This window comes from Pleurodeles waltl, chromosome 7 (assembly GCF_031143425.1).
Source record: "Pleurodeles waltl isolate 20211129_DDA chromosome 7, aPleWal1.hap1.20221129, whole genome shotgun sequence".
In the NCBI taxonomy this organism is placed as follows: Eukaryota; Metazoa; Chordata; class Amphibia; order Caudata; family Salamandridae; genus Pleurodeles; species Pleurodeles waltl.
This window is the reverse complement of record NC_090446.1, coordinates 1,474,297,017-1,474,314,600: the sequence shown is the minus strand read 5'-3', so window position 1 is coordinate 1,474,314,600 and position 17,584 is coordinate 1,474,297,017. Positions and strand designations below refer to the sequence as shown.

The following is a 17,584-nucleotide window of genomic DNA, read 5'->3' as shown; positions in this document are numbered from 1 at the left end:
CTAGGGCCTACCTTAGGGGTGACTTATATGTAGAAAAAGGGGAGTTTTAGGCTTGGCAAGAACTTTTAAATGCCAAGTCGAATTGACAGTGAAACTGTACACACAGGCCTTGCAATGGCAGGCCTGAGACATGGTTAATGGGGTCCTTAAGTGGGTGGCACAATCATTGCTGCAGGCCCACTAGTAGTATTTAATCTATAGGCCCTAGGCACATATAGTGCACTTTACTAGGGACTTATAAGTAAATTAAATAATCCATTTGGGTATGATCCAGTGTCATCATGTTTGAAGGGAGAGAGCATGTGCACTTTAGCACTGGTTAGCAGTGGTAAAGTGCGCAGAGTCCTAAAACCAGCAAAAACAATATCCAAAAAGTGGAGGAAGGCAGGCAAAACGTTAGGGGTGACCACCCTAAGGCAGTCAGGTCTAACAGTTAGTCAGTCAATTCAAAATACAAATACATGTTGAAATATAACTTGGTAGAGGAAACTGAAACCTAAGCTAAATCAGAAGCCAGCACCAACAACGGTCAAGCACAACGAAGATGAGAAATAAAGAGATCTTGATGTAAGGACTGCTCAGTAAGGTTAAGTAAAGAACACAAGAAATATTCTAGATTCACAATGATAAACAGGCTAGTGTAGAGTCTGCTGTCTAAGAGGGCCAGAGGAACACCAGGCTAATTTTTCCAAATGGTGAGTTATCTACACTTTTTGACAATGAAACCATATAGTCACTGAGGTCTGACAAAGGACGTTACATTGACCTCTATCCAATAATAAAACAGAAAGCTCATCACATGGCAATATGACGTTTACTCTACATTTATTGAATGATGCTGTGTTATGCTCTATAAGAGACACAATGAGCCATTAAAAATATAAATAGTATCTCCATTGGCCAAAGAAAGTGGCCTTCAATTCTGTATAAATTTTAGTCCACCCTCTCCAGGAGCATCAGGAACAACATGAGCAGACATTAATACATTTTAGAAGTGTTACACTGCTGACAAGACCATAGAACTGAATTTTGTATATTAATCAAATATTGAGGTTCATCGGTGACTAGGTAGTTAAAGAAAGACCCAACAGTGCCAGGCAGTGCCTCACACGCATTTGAAATGTGCAATCTGAAAACAACGAGGCCTGCTAATGTCAAGCTTAACTTTTTCATCATCTTAAACACAGTTAAAACATTTCATTTGTGATTCTCTACTATTAATTAAACGTGCAGAGTCATTAATTGTGGAAACTGTGCCAAGAATCAACCCAATGATGATATTCATCATAAGAAATCACACTATAAAACCATTTCATAATTCACTTGCTGCTTCTTCTGTTTTTAAATTCTCTGATTCCTGCAATTCGATGAAAAGCTTTGCTTTGATGTCCTCCATTTCATACTCATCCATTTCCTTCTTTTATCAGGTGCAACGTTTTCTTTCTTAAGATTCCAGTGTAACCCCTTTTTATAACACAGTCCAAAAAACTTAACAGAAAGTGTTAAACCTATTTTAACACATAGAACACAACTCCCCTTTTTGCAAGAAGACTATCTAAAGCTAGTTTATACTGCAAAACCACAGCTCTCAAATCAATAATATCTGTGTTAATCTAGGTTATTGTTGGTTAGTTACATTTCGATTAACCAAAGTCAACAACTTTCTAATGTTATCACCATTCAAGGCAACATCAAAAGGGGGAATCAAAACACAAAAATATCCACACACATTTGTCCAAAACCATGTTTTACTCCTTTGAGTCATGTTTCACTCATTTCATTTACTTGGTACACCCAGGGAAACATTAGAGCAAGATAGCAGCTACCCATCAAATTCCACTGTAGGTTAAAAAAAGCAATTTTACCACAAACATAATAAATGCCTCTATATATAGGTTCACAAATTCATTATCAACCACAAAGTATAACTATGTTCACTCTTCCTAGCCTTTTCATGTGGCCATAGACTATCAGAACTCTCAGGCAACATACACAAAATTCATTTTCTCTCTTGTTCAAATATACGTCTAGGATGCATCTTTGACTATCTAATCTCTCATCAGCCTATTCGTGCAGCTCAATCTCTTTAGCTTCTTCCAAATGCCTACTAATTTTCACTCTTCTGTCATTACATTTTTTAATAAAAATAATTTCCATACCAGTCAATTTACACACACTCTTCTCAATAGTTATGTTAGTAATGCTAATTGGTGTAATAATTCTTAGATGTCCTGCAACAGAACCTAAGTCCAGAATATTAGGTCATTTCTCTAATGGAAGGTCTGCAACCACATATTTTACTTAAAGAAAGTCCTGATTACAACAAATCAACTTTAATATACCACAGGACAAAGCATCTGAAAGGAGTGGATGATTGTAGTTCGACATCTAAGCAACAGGAAAAGAAAAATACATGCAAATAAAAATATTGAGCACAAGAATTATTGGTAAACTTCATTTAGCAAACTAGCATACATATTGTCTTTGTAATAATAGCCTCATTATAATCAAACCTCTTATCCCAAAACTATTAATTCCAATATACAATTCAATTTTAGAATTTTAGACCGAGGTGAAAAATACCCTATTAAATAGTAAGTACTCACCAGAATTCCAATTAAGATAATCATCAAAAGTATTGTATCAAATATTTTTAACACTGAATACAGATCTTCCTAATTGCAGCCGTGAAAACCTCTACTAAAAATAAAAAATCAACGAAATATGGTGCAACAATCCATCACAAAAAACTTTAGAACTTCAGAATATCAATGTCATTTTTAACATTGTCTTCCCAATAAATTTCCATAGGAAACTTACTATCTTTGACAGAATAACTAAGGTGCAAGATTAATAATCTTCAAAACAAAGAAACAGACTCTAAGAAAATAATGTATGTACTTTGGAAATTAAAAAAACTAAAAAAATCATGGCTTGGTTAGTGTTTTTCACTAATTTGTAGTTTTGCACTTTCTATACTGTATTTACTAATGTATCAGTACGTTATGTTAAACTGTGTGATGTTATATTTTGATTAACTGGTATGTATAGGACACAGTAATGCATCTAAATATACAACAGACCCTACAAATAACACTACAGTATAACTAACTTCTAGACCTCCCTCCTAAATCCACCATACCCTCAAAACCCTTACATTAAAAATCCTTAAAAGGGGACTTACCTGTTCCAAAGCCATTCTCTGCAAATTGGTTACAGGAAAAATAACTAAAAATAACCAAATAGATTACAAAATAAAAGGAAGCAGTGAAAACAAATTGGCCCCTAAATGAAACTAAATAAAATACTATCTCCCCAGGGAAATGAATGGCCAACATTGTCAAAATGTTGATTAAATGTTCAAACAAATGTAAAAAAATATTGAATGTGTAACACATATGAAACAATGTTATACAAATATGCAAAAAGTATAAAATAATAGTATAAAATGAATACATGTATTTAATATATACTAATAAAACATATGTTAAAATAATGTTGAAAATATTTATATAAAAAATTTGCTGAACCATGGAAAATAAAAGTTGAAAATATACAGCATACAAATGTATATACATTTTTACATATTTTATTTTTGATAAAAACATGAAACATATTTTATTTGCCTCATTGTGTTTTACTTGAAGTATGTAAGATTACAAATGTAAAATATACCATAAATGAAAATTGAAAACATAAACAAAAATAAAGAAATGTGGGGCGTCTTTATTATTAAAAAAAAAGTAAATAATAATAGTATTGGTTATAAACATACAGCTTTTTTTATATTTCCAAAAGCATTTCTACAACAGGCAAATAAAAGTACAATAAAAACTTTTTTATTAAAATTATATAGATAAATTGTCACACTCCAACCTAAATAATAAAAAATGTTGACAGGGTTGGCATTTACTATTCCTATTCCAATCTAAACCAATATGTGGAAACTCTTAGACTCTAAAGGGGTGACATTTACAATTCCCACTTCAATTTAACCATATTGGTGGAAGGTTTTGGACACTTAGGGGGTCATTCTGACCCCCGCCGGCGGCGGAAGCCGCCCGCCTGGCGGGAACCGCCAGAAGACCGTACCGTGGTCAAAAGACCGCGGCGGTCATTCTGACTTTCCCGCTGGGCTGGCGGGCGACCGCCAAAAGGCCGCCCGCCCGCCCAGCGGGAAAGCACCAGCAACGAGGAAGCCGGCTCCGAATGGAGCCGGCGGAGTTGCTGGTGTGCGACGGGTGCAGTTGCACCCGTCGTGATTTTCAGTGTATGCTAGGCAGACACTGAAAATCAATGTGGGGCCCTGTTAGGGGGCCCCTGCAGTGCCCATGCCATTGGCATGGGCACTGCAGGGGCCCCCAACCAGGGGCCCCACGACACCCGTTCCCGCCAGCCTGGTTCTGGCGGTGAAAACCGCCAGAACCAGGCTGGCGGGAAGGGGGTCGGAATTCCCATGGTGGCGCTGCTTGCAGCGTCGCCGTGGAGGATTCACAGGGGCAGGGGAAAACCGGCGGGAAACCGCCGCGGTCAGAATTGCCCTTGATGCACCGCCAGCCTGTTGGCGGTGCATCCTCCAACCCCGGTCGGAATGACCCCCTTAATGGGTAACATTTACTATTCCCACTTCAATCTAAACCAATTTGGGGAAGACATTGCACACTAAAGTGGTAACATTTATTAGTCCCATTCCAATCTAATCATATTGGCGGAAAGGTGTTGGACATAAAAGAGGTGATATTTACTTTTCCTACTTCAATCTAAACCAATATAGGGAAGGCGTTCAAAACTAAAGGTGTGATGTTTACTATTCCCACTCCAATCTAACCATATTAGGGAAGGTGTTGGACACTAAAGAGGTGATATCTACTATTTCCACTCCTATCTAAAATGATGTGGAGAAGGTGTTGGACATACAAGGGGTGTTATTTGCTATACCCACTCAAATCTAACCATATTAGGGGACGGTGCTGGACTCTAAAGGGGTGATCATTCTTATTCCCATTCAAATCAAAAACAAGTTGAGGAAGGTGTTGGAGTCTAAGAGGGTAACAAATACTACTCCTACTCCAATCAAACCATTTGGGGGAAAGTGTTGGACACTAAAAGGTTGACATTTACTATTCCCACTCCAGTCTAACCATATTGGTGGGAAGGTGTTGGACACTAAAGAAGTGATATGTACTATTCCCACTCCTATCTAAATAAATTTGTATAGGCCGTTGGACGTGAAAGGGGTAACATTTACTATTCCTACTCCAATCCAAACCAAGTTGGGGAAATGTTGGACATTAAAGGGGTGTAATTTTGTATCTCCAATCTAACCATACTGGGGAAAGTGTTGGACACTAAGGAGCCGATTATGAGTTTGGCAGACAGGAAAACCAGTCCACCAAACTCCAGATGGAGTGGTTGCCACTGTGTTGGCTACCTCCCTGCCGGTGACGGAAACCAATGTTTTTACACAGTCCCCCCACCAGTCAATGAGAAAAACAAAATGTCAGATAAAACGTTTCTCTAAAGTTGCGGCCAGACAATCAGGGCCTTCCTCCAAATCCGTGGAGGATCTGTGGAAGATCCAAGGAGGATCTGCATCCCTGTATATACAAATTTGGTTTTATATATTACTTATTGGTGGTCCAAATGTTTATATCTGAGGGAGCCTAGGCACAGATGTCATGGTGAGATCTGATTGGCTGTCAGCACTTCATTCACAAAGTGATGGCAGCCGTCTTGGGACCAATATACATGATAGCATCCATTGAAATACATTGTAGTGAATGGCAGGTTTTCAGGGTACAAAAAGGAGAATATATGGAGGGTGATAACAGATTTTAGTTACAATATAAATCATTTGTTACTAAGATGATTTTATCACGTGAAAAAGGCTTGTGCTGGGATTTCATGAATCATGTTTGAGAGAAAACTGTTTTCTCATGATTTTCCCATAGAGGTTATGAAAGGTGCTCCAGAAGCTAAAATGAAAGCATATTTTCTGTAAATTCACACTATCTTTCGTAGCCATATGAAAATGAAGTCTGACATTAGAGCGCTTAACAGTCTTACTTATGACAAAAGTGTGGCACGTCTGAAGCTATTTTGATTGAATCAAGCTAGTAAAACTTAAAGCATTTAGGGGGATATTCATAATCCCCTAGCACCACCTTGCACCACATTAACAGCATTATTTTTTAAATTAATGTGGCCCAACAAGGCCGAAATCCCTGCGCCTTATTTATAGAATGGTGCACCACTCTGTAACCCTTTGCGCAAAATTATGCCAGCACTACGCATAATGTATGCAAAGGGGGCTTTCCCCCATTAGGGGAGCTGGAAAAATAGAGCAAAGAAATCTATGAGAATTTCTTGCGCCATTTTTTACGGCACTTTTAACGCTTGCTCAAGAGCAGGCTTTAAAAGGGGGTTTCATTCTTTAGAATGGGCCCCTATGTGCTCTGCAGGAGTAGCGCTAACATTTTGGCGCTACTCCTGCAAAGTACATCAATAGCGTCATGAGAAATTACGCTATTGCCCCCTACCCTGCGCCATGGTGCACTGTATTTTAAATACAGGGCACACATGGTGGTGGTAGGGGGGTGCTAATGGGTGCAGGCAAAGTGGCACTGCACTCGGTGCAGCGCCACTTTGCAGAAATCCGCCCCTTAGGGCCTCATTTACAAGAATCTGACGCATTGGCACTGCCCTATGACCCCTAATGACGCAATGGATTCACTGTATTTACAAACAGAGCTCCGTGGCACACTTTTTCACAGATGCTTCAGAAATTCTGACACATCTGTAGTGGTAAACTCATGCATTGCTGGACTAGCGTAAAACAAATGATGCTACTGAAGCAATGCCTGGCACTGTTATACTATGACACAAGGCTTTTCAAACTGATGCATTGGGCCCAAAGCGTCATTTTGCACATGTGGAGCAGAGTAGAGCTGTATAGAGCATTGCTTGCGTCACTGTTGCGTCAAAAAGACATGACACGATTGTGGCTCAGAGGCCTTGTAAATGAGGCCCTTAATTTGGAAAGGAACTAAATGAGGGGGTTCATTTTGTCATAGAAATTATGGTTAGTGCGGTAGAAAGAAAAAATAGGACAAGTTTTTAGTGAGTTCTCAAATATCTTCCAGCTGTACTTCAACAGGAGCAGCCTGTCAGTTGGTTCCCCTGTGTTCTACTGCAGACACAAGTTACTTCTTGCATTCTGCAGAACACATAGAAGTGCCAAATCAGCATGGTAGATTGTTTTTTGTGCAGGAAGGGACAACTTCCTGCTCATAAACAATCATTCTCTACAACACAGATACCCTTGCACTATGGCGCAAGGATGCCTGCATTGGCACTGGTAGCTAAAACACAGGGGTGCATACCTGCATTTCAGAACTGAGGTAGCACGGCGCTGCCAATTTTGGCGCAGTATTGCACTGCGCCAGTTCCTTATAAATATGCCCTTAAGTACCTAACACATTTCCACAAACAGACAGACAGGGTAGGTTCCCTATTGTTGTAGCTTATTAAACCTAAACAGAGAAGCACAAAAAGTTACAGAGATCAGAAATGACTTAGGCATGATAGAGTTTGCACAAATTGGACTTAATTATGCCTTCCTAAAGTTCTATTTTGAATGATACAGGGAAAAAACAACAGAGACAGATGACTCTATCAACATGTATCTCGAATGAGTAACACTAATCCGAATTTTGGAGAATGATAGTGAACTGTTGAACAATCCTATAACCAATGGGGAATTTAAAGGAGCTATGAAAGAAACAACCAAAAATATAAAATCCCGAGACCCAATATTCTTCAGAAAAATGTTATTGTACATACGCATATATACTGGGGCCGTGGGTGGCCTCCATGTATTTGGCTGCTTTGGGATGGGTGCACTTCTAACTCTATCAGGGGAGTTGTAATAACCTCATTAATGAAAACTTAAAAGGACCTTTTAGACAGGGCCTCACATAGACTATTGTTTATGCTCAATAGTGATTATGAAAGATTCAGCAGAATGTTATCAAGAGTTATAAAGTCACTGTTACCAGACTTATCACATCCACATCAAAATGGATTTATCACCAAATTCCACACTTCTTTAAATTCATGCCATCTCTCAGAATTGCAGAGGAGATTCCATGTGACCATCCAGGTGCAACAGTGTTTTCTGTAGACCCGGAAAAGGCATTTCATATGTTTGGTGCATGGTACTGGATCTCTTTACTATACAGTGACACCACTGCAAGTGTCAAGATGGGTAAAAAAAATGCCACCATAATTATATTCTGCTGAACAAGGCAGAGTTGTCCGCTTCAGCCTGTGTTTTTTTGCTTTGGCGGTAGAGCCTTTTGCTAGCATTATGTGAGCGGAATGAAATGAGAGAAGGCTACAGCTGACCAATAGGGAACATACCATTACTCTATATGAAGATTATGTTTTGCTTTGTGTAGGAGACTGAAACTCAGGTCTGCCTCAGATGACAGATAGTCATAATAAGGTGAGACAATAGTCGGATTATAGGGTTAATTGGAACAACATGTGTACCTTCCCACTCATACTTATATAGGATAATCTCCCACCCAAATTGGTAGATACAGGTATAACCTGGAAAATGTATATGTTTTAATAACTGGGCACCCACTCAGACTTTGATCTACTGCCTGCAAACATGGACAGGGTATTACAATCCCCCAAGGAATGTACAGCATCCTGGAACACCTCACAAATATTGGTACCTGTTGAAATAGATCTCTCCAAATTGGTAATGCTGCTTGCCACCTACATGACTTCAAAAATCCTACCACAGTGGGTACAGACACCTAAGAAAACAGACTCTCTACTGCCCAATCAGATCTGGAGATCTGATAGACATTGGGTTGGACTACCAAACCTCAAAACTCCCAATTATGGTTGGATTGTCTCAGCACACCAGATTTTGAACAATATCATAAATCAACACAGTTGAAGTGGGTAGCGCTTTAGGTTGCAGAAAAGTGCCTTGAAGAAAGAGGCCAATTGGGAGTAGATAAGACTAAAGAAACATTCCTTTGCTGAATATAAAAGGAGATGGAAGAACAAGAAAGTGGAAGGAAATTACTCTAGATGGGACTGATATGCAGGAAGAAAAGCAACATAGAGACCAAACATCTACCACTACATGCCCTGTTGCTTCCACTGATAGGTCTGCCTAGTAATCAAGGCCATTTTACAGCCTAACAATTGGAGACCTGGACTAGACCTGGATTGGGGAGCTGTACGTGATTGCCCTTAATTACACAGGCTTCTTTCATATGATGGGGGCAGGCACTATAGTCAATGAATATTGGAAAAAAGTAACATGTTCTAAAGGAAGAACTACATCATCCCATTGTGAAGTCACCAAAACATTGCATGCTGGGCCTGGATATATGCCCTAAACCAGTAACTGACCACAATAGTTAAGGTGAAATATTGTGCAGCTAAAATATGGTGGTAAGAATACTGAGGACAAGAATAGTGGTGGTAAGTTTCTATGGGTAGGTAAAGCTTTCCTATGCGTAACTCAACAAAACGTTAACTTGGCAATATATATCAAATGTATCTTCAAGGTGCGTTGTTGTAGGGTTAAGAATAGTAAATTTATCCTTACCTAATTGCGCTTAGCTTCTTGATATTCTTGTCCTCGATATTTTTGCTATGATATACTGGCCACGCGATATTTTTGTCCTCCATATACTGTCATACTTCTCCTAAACCATAGAAGACTGGAAATGTATTCTCAGATCTAGCATTATTGCTAGCAAAAAGAGCCATAGCTATATCCTGGCGATCAGCAATAGCCTCACCACTCCAGTGCAGACAAAGGGAAATTAAAATTTGGATGACGAGCGAAAGCTCTGCATTACACAGTGAAGTAAAAAGAGACCTTAGAATCAGTATTAGCCACATTTGGCATGCAGATAGAAATACAACACCCACACATACTGAGACTGCCCAAACCCCCAAAATAATAAGGAACAGGATAGGACCCAACAGACATAGCCCCATACCCTGCCTGAATTGTCAGTTTTTTGCACTGGGCATTTCCTCGCTGGGCTGGCGGCATTTACCTTATTTTCTTTTTTCTTAATTTCAAGTACATGACTACAACTGACCAAATTAAAAGAAAATGTCAGAACGATGTGCTGACTAATACTGCTAATCATATGAATATCATATTTAGATATAAACATTCTTGTGGAAAGTTGGTATTGTTTGTCAATTGGTTTGAAATATGTATAAATGCAGGTTGTAAAAAAACTGATGCCTCTAAGGGGTAACCAAACTCTACCACAGATGGCTCAATCTATTGTAATAATAGACAACTTGCTTTGTTACCTCTGCTGAACAGGTTACCATACTTGAACTAAATATGTAGACGCGAACTTGCCTTTAACAGAGACTTGGATGTTTCTTGTCACTGGACCGGTATTCTCTCCTTCCACGCTCACAGTATAGATGCCCAAATCCAAAAGTTCGGCATTGGAAATGTTAATGGACCCATCACCGTAGACTTCCAATCGTCCTTTGTAGGCTTCATCAATCAGCAGAAAGTCATTGCCTTTGTCCCACGTGACAAGGTTTTTTTTAGCCAGGGTCCAAGTGATGATGGGTCTCCACAAGGGTGGAGAAAATGTGATGGGCAGGGAAATTAAGCCACCTACTGTAGTTTCAACAGCAATCGGGGAAAATATGGTGATTTTGTCTGTAATGAAAGAAAACAGTGTTGCAGGTTTGCACAGTCTAGTGAAGGCCTCAGATAGCGAGGAGGGAAAGCTATGCAAAGGAGCAAAAGTATAAGAAATATTGATATATGATTTTTGCATTGATAAAACCATTAAAGAGTAACAGATCATTGAGCTGGCAACCTTATGGGAGAAAATAAGGTGAAAGATCCTGTCCACTCCACTCTCACATGTGTGCATGTTACTTAAAAGACCTTGGTGTAGCAACCTCCCCAGCCTGAATACCTGGCAATGAATATGTCATACACAGAGCTATCTATTACAAGTCTTTATTAATCTGCGTGTAACAGCGAACTCAACATTCACACCTACATTCAGTTCACCACAATCTAACATTTACATCAGAGCTCTGCTGAGTCCTTCAGGAGCTAAAAGGGTTCCATCATTCATACTCACATGACAATACACTTGGGAGTGAAGGCAATAGGAACATCAACATTGGTTAGTCTGAATGCCAAAAGAAATAGGCAAGATGGAAATATTCACATCCTAATGACTGTAGAAATCGAAAACCTTGCCTTCCTCTCAGAGGACCGGTCAAACCCAAGTGTAATAGAAGAGCAACTTTAAGCACAAACTCTCAACCACCAACAGCATATTTCCCAAAGCTTCACATAGAAATAGTGGAATAGATACAAAAAATACATGAGATTGGTGGTAGTAGACACAGCATATGGGAGAGAGCTAATTCCTGGAAACATGGTCATCACATGCTTTAATCTAGTTATGGCTGACTCACTGTTCTGAATTGAATAAAATAAATACATTTGATTTTGATAATAATAAGCACATGTATAATTCAAGTACTTGGAAAGAAATAATTTTAAAATTGGAGGCTAGCATGTTAAACCTACCCCCACCAGGGGACTTTCCAAAGTAGCCACTTTCTCCCTTTGGTGATCTATCAAATTGCTTTCTCAATCAGCTTGGACTGCAAATTCACTTGAATGTACTCATACTCACTATGCAGAACTCACTCACCCTGAATGTTTACTTGGGTCGTTGCTTCTGCCAGAATCTGATCAAGTGGTCCTTTCGCTGTTACCGTGTAGTTGCCGCTGTCTGTTAACTCAGCACTGGAAATATTGATAAAGCCTGGGTAGAAGATCTTTAGTCGGTCTTTGTAGGCGTCATTGATCAGTGGATTTGTAGAATTGACCACCCATGTCACCAGAGTGGTTGAGTTCAATTTCCAGATGATTGTCGGAGTCAGTGTTGTGAAAGTGTATGTGATTGGAATGGAGATCACATATCCTTTCAAGAGGCCCAGCATGCTGGGGGCGGAAATGTTGAAAATGTTAAACGCTGTGGAAACAGAAGGGTGCTCTGGTTACAAGTAATAAAAATGGGAAAAGATCAATGAAATGAAATGTAAAGAGAAAGTATGGCATGCAAGAAAAGTAAGACAATAAATGAAATCAGAAGGTTTAGAAAGTGGTAGAAGAACCTTCCGGCCACTCGTGTGGCTCAGTAGGTATATCTGCAACACCAGCAGAGGGAATTCCACCCAATTTAAACTTTGTTACCCCAGCTGCTTTTGTTTTACCCTAGCAATTATTCTTTCTGGCATAGCAGGAGACAGCTTAAGTGTAAAATTTCAGGATGACATCTCCACCATTTCTAAAGGTCATTGTAGAAGTACTGTCGGAAAATGTGGGTAGTTGGAATTAACTCCTAAAGAGGAGGCACATTTGCAGCACTGACATCACAGATTTCCCTGACTTCTCTGACATTTGCAAAGTTAAAAAAAGGACAAGTTCTCAGTGACCCCACAAATCGGGACCTCACTGCCAATTATGATCTGCCCCTCCATTCCTTTCTCACCATGTCACGTAATAACTAAGGTACCTTTGTATTTATGCTGTTTTTTTAAATTGTGCTCGTTACCCATGCTAACCAGTAGTAAAGTGCCTCTGCTCCGCCTTTAAACATAATTGAATTTGCCTATTCCTAATTGATATATTAAACTTGCCTATAAGTCCCTAATATGGTGTCCAAAGAGGGAACCCAGGGCCTGGCTATTAAATGCGACTAGAGGACAGCAGCACCTATTGTGCCATCCACTACAGTTGCAAAGCAAACATGGCTTCAGGCCTACCCCATGTAGCCTGACTGCTGCAGCTGCAATCCTGCAGTGTGACCTATCAAAATAACACTATTCAATTGAAAAAACCTCTCTTTTAAATAAAATAGTAAGTCACCTCAATATTAACCCTGTAGCCCTTAAAGTAGACTGTATGGAATTAAAAAATGGGGCATATACAAAATTAATATTATGATGTCCCTATAGTTACAAGGCTCAAAACGATATTTTCACTGTCGCTGGCCTAGTTGTCCACACAGAAAATTACAGTGCAGATTGAAATACCAATAATGCTAACTTGGAAAAGGGAACAGTTAGAAAATCAATTAAACAAATATTTAAATAGTTATTAAAATCCAATTCAATGTTGAGGTCAGATTTTTTATAAATACTAAGGAGAAGTAAGTTTCAGAAATGTACCCTTTAGTAGCCTGAACTGTCAGAAGGCTAATTGCCATAAGTCTCTGCCAGCTCTCAGCCTGTGCTCATGCCTTGGATAGGTATGAGTGAGTTGTGAAATGCCACCAAGAGCAAACACTAGGTTGGCTTGCATGGGAAGAGATTACTCCTACAAGATCAACAGAATATGATGGGTGGGGGCTGTGGGCCTCCTATTGCCAATACAGTGTCAAATCCTGCTTGTCGGACCTGTTGTTCCAAATGTAACACTTAAGGTAAACTTGAAAGGGAGAGAACAGGATGACAAGACAATGCTTGTGTATCCACTGCCTGGTTGTTGAAGGACGCTGCTTTTGGACTGCAAGGGTCTGTTGGCTCACCTCCTGTATGGCTACAAGGAGACAACAAGCTGCTAGAGGCCTTTTTCTGGAAGTACCGAGCTGACCAGTAGGAACTAGACATGGACTGAATCCTGCTGTTGGCCTCTGCTTGCAAACCGGAAAGTCTTTTACTATATTTGGTGTAGGACTTTTATTGTTTTGCATTTTGTCTTTACAACTGTTTTGGTACTGCCTAAATACTTTATACATAGACCCAAGTTAAGCCTGTCTTCTCCATGCCATACTTTAGGGTGCAATGGGTTGAGCTCAGGTTAAGGTAGTGATTTTAAGGGTTCACCCTGACAAGAGTTGTGATTATTATTTTTGGCGGGCAGCAGCCCACCCTTTATAATACCCCCATTTCTTACAGACCTGCTATTCAAAACATTCCTGACAAAAAAACTATTTGATGCCCATAACACTAATCCTGCTATCTCTGCAGCGTCCAAGGCCTACTCACGGTTTGCAACCTGCTAGGAGATTTGCCTGCTACCTCGATATACATCTGAAACTCTTCTTGAGATGGCCCCAATCTTCCTCCCCTCTTCTTATTGATATCTGCCACACTAAAACAAACATGAAGGGCATACCTAATAAATTAATACCTAATCTAAAGTCCAAAGCTACACCATGCTATAAGGACAAACATGAAGGACACACCTGTAAGATTATTTCCTTCTCTGGGATCTGATATTCTTCAAATCACTCTCCTGTCATTTGGGACACACAGACTAGATTAGGGTTTATAATATAAAAAAGTGCTGGGGGGAGCAATGGGTGTGTGCACCTTCTTTTTCAATTCCAAGGCAGCTTGATAATACAAAAGGGGTCGCAGACACTTGTGTAGCTCTTTGTGTAATACAGATTGCTCCGAATGCTAAATGTGGGCTGGCCACATCAAGGAGGAACTCCCTCATTTGCACAGGGCGTACTCATATGCAAATGAGGGAACCCTTTATCTTTGCCCCTATATGTTGTTATAGATGCAGGTACAGATGCAAAAGGAGGAGCACTGATTGCACGACACATAGGGGTGGTGTATAATCAGTGCTGCCTGAGGGCACCTTTATTGAGGGAACAATGGAGGTACCAGGGATGCCCCAGCAATCCATCTTCAGGTGGGTGCAGTAGCTCACTGAATCAGCCTGCAGGGGGATGACTTCACAGTGAAAGGAGGAACAGTGCTCCACATAGCCTTTTGCCTTTCAACAATGTGCTGTAAAAGGTCAGGATGAAGGTTGGAGCTGCACAGTGGGCTAAACATTACCTGTGATAGGTTGCACTGTCCTAGTCAGCACATGGGCCGCCCATTTACAGAAGCACCATGTCACATACCAGGCCAGGGTGCTATCACGCTCTTTAGACACAATGACACATTGAAAACATAAATACTATCTCCATTCGGATGAAGAAAGTGTCCTTCAATTCTGTATTCATTTGTAAATCCATCCTCTCCAGGAACATCAGAGACAACTTGAGCAGACATTAAATCATTTTAGAAGTGTTACACTGCTGACAAGACCATATAACTGAATATTGTATATTAATTAAATATTGAGGTTCATCGGTGACTAGGTAGGTAAAGAAAGACCAAACAGTGCCATCAGCGCCTCACACGCATTTGAAAGGCGCCATCTGAAAACACAAGTACGCCAAGGCCTACTAATGTCAAGCTTAACTTTTTCATCATATTAAACACAGTTAAAACATTTCATTTGTGATTCTCTCGTATTGATTAAAAGTGCAGAATTATTAATTGTGGAAACTTTGCGAGAATCAATCCCTCTGATGATATTCATCGCAAGAAATCACACTATAAAACCATTTCATAATTCAGTCACTGCCTCTTCTGTTTCTAAATTCTCTGATTCCTGCAATTCGACTAAAAGCTTTGTTTTGATGTTCTCCATTTCATATGCGGAGCATTTCCTTCTTTTATCAGTTGTCACTTCTTCTTTCTTAGGCCTCCATTGTAACCCCTTTTTCATAACACATCAGTCCAGCAATAACTTTGGAACCTATTACAAGCAATGTGATTATAATTAGTGATGGTAGGACCTTTCTCACTATTCCAACACCCACATCACCAACCATAAAGCAACTGTTTCCCCCATACCAGTTTCTTCTGGAGCTTTTGCATCTTGACAAACATTAGTAATATTAACAATATCTTATTTACCAAGCCTGCTGTTATCAGGCGTGTAAGCACACCACCGTTTCAATTTCAACACATGGCACACAACTCCTTCTTTTGCAAGAGGAATATCTAAGGCTAGTTCATACTGCAAAACAACTGCACACAAAGAAATAATTTCTTCGTTAATCTTGGTTAGTTGCATTTCGATTAACTTTCTAATCTTATCAATATTCAAGGCAACATCAAAAGAAGGAATCAAAACCCGAAAATATCCACACACATTTGTCCAAAATCATGTTTCACTCCTTTGAGTCAACTTTCACTCATTTCATTTACGTGGTACACCCGAGGAAACATTAGAGCAAGATAGCAGCTACCAATCAAATTCGGCGGTAGGTTAAAAAAAAAGCAATTTGACCACAAACATAATAAATGCCTCTATATATATGTTCACAGATTCATTATCAACCACAAACGTTCACTCTTCCTAACCATTTCATGTGGCCCTAGACTATCAGAACTCTCAGGCATCATACACAAAATTCATTTTCTCTCTTGTTCAAATATACGTCTAGGATGCATCTTTGACTATCTAATCTCTCATCAGCCTATTCGTGCAGCTCAATCTCTTTAGCTTCTTACATATGCCCACTCATTTTCACTCTTCTGTCATTGTATTTTCTAATAAAAGTAATTTCTACACCAGTAAATTTACACACACTCCTCTCAATAGTTATGTTAATAATGCTAATCGGTGTAATAATTCCTATGTTCTGCAACAGAAACTAAATCCAAAATATTTGGTAATGTCTCGAATGGAAGGTCTGCATCCACATATTTTACTTCAAGAAAGTCTTTATTACAACAGATCAACTTTAATATACCACAGGACACAGCATATGAAAGGAGTGGGGGATTGCACTTCGCCATCTCTGCAACAGAAAAAGACAAATAGATGCAAATAAAAATATTTTGCACAATAATTATTGTTAAATTTCATTTAGCCTACTAGCATACATATTTTCTTTGTAATACTATGCACATTATAATAAACCCCTTATCCCACAACTAATAGTACCAATATATAATTCAATTTTATACTTAAATGAAGAATATCCTAATAAATAGTGAATACTCAACCGGAATTCCTATTAGGATAATCATCAAATGTATTGTAGTAAATATTTTTTACACTAAATACAGCTCTTCCTAATTCAGCCATGAAAAATTCTACAAAAAGTAAAAAATGTAAGCCACTAAATATGGTGCAAAAATCAATCACAAAAACCTTTAGAACTTCAGAATGGTAATGTCATTATTAACAGGGTCAGTCCAATAAATGTCCATAGGAAACTTACTATCTTTGAGAGAATACCTAAGGTCCAAGATTAATCATCAACATCTTCAAAACAAAGAATGAGACTTTAAGGAAATAGTGTATGCACTTTTGAAAATAAAAAGTAAATAAAACATTCATGACTTGGTTAGTGTTTTTCACTATTTGTAGTTTTGCATTATCTATACTATTTTAGAAATGTATCAGTATATTATGTTAAATTGTGTCATGTTATAGTTTGATGAACTGTTATGTATAGGGAACAGTGATGCATCTAAATATACAAAAGACCCCCACAAATAACACTATAACTGACTAACTTCTAGACCTCCCTCTTAAATCGACCCTACCCTCAAAACCCTTACATTAAAAATCCATGAAAAAGGGCTTACCTGTTCCAAAGAACAGAAGCCCCTCACTGCAAATAAACTAAAAAAACACAAACAGATTACAAAAAAGAAGGAAGCAGTGAAAAAA

At 39.0% G+C, this 17,584-nt stretch overlaps 1 protein-coding gene across 1 annotated transcript in view; it reads right to left on the bottom strand.

Moving 5' to 3' along the window:
* The window catches only part of LOC138246527 (uncharacterized), a 601,223-nt gene that overhangs the window by 344,188 nt on the left and 239,451 nt on the right, over nucleotides 1-17,584 (bottom strand). Inside the window, exons 3-4 of the mRNA XM_069201183.1 lie at nucleotides 11,754-12,077; nucleotides 10,418-10,732 (exon numbers count right to left, since the gene is read on the bottom strand). Coding sequence (XP_069057284.1) covers nucleotides 10,418-10,732; nucleotides 11,754-12,077 — 639 coding nt within the window. The remainder of the gene's footprint in view (nucleotides 1-10,417; nucleotides 10,733-11,753; nucleotides 12,078-17,584) is intronic.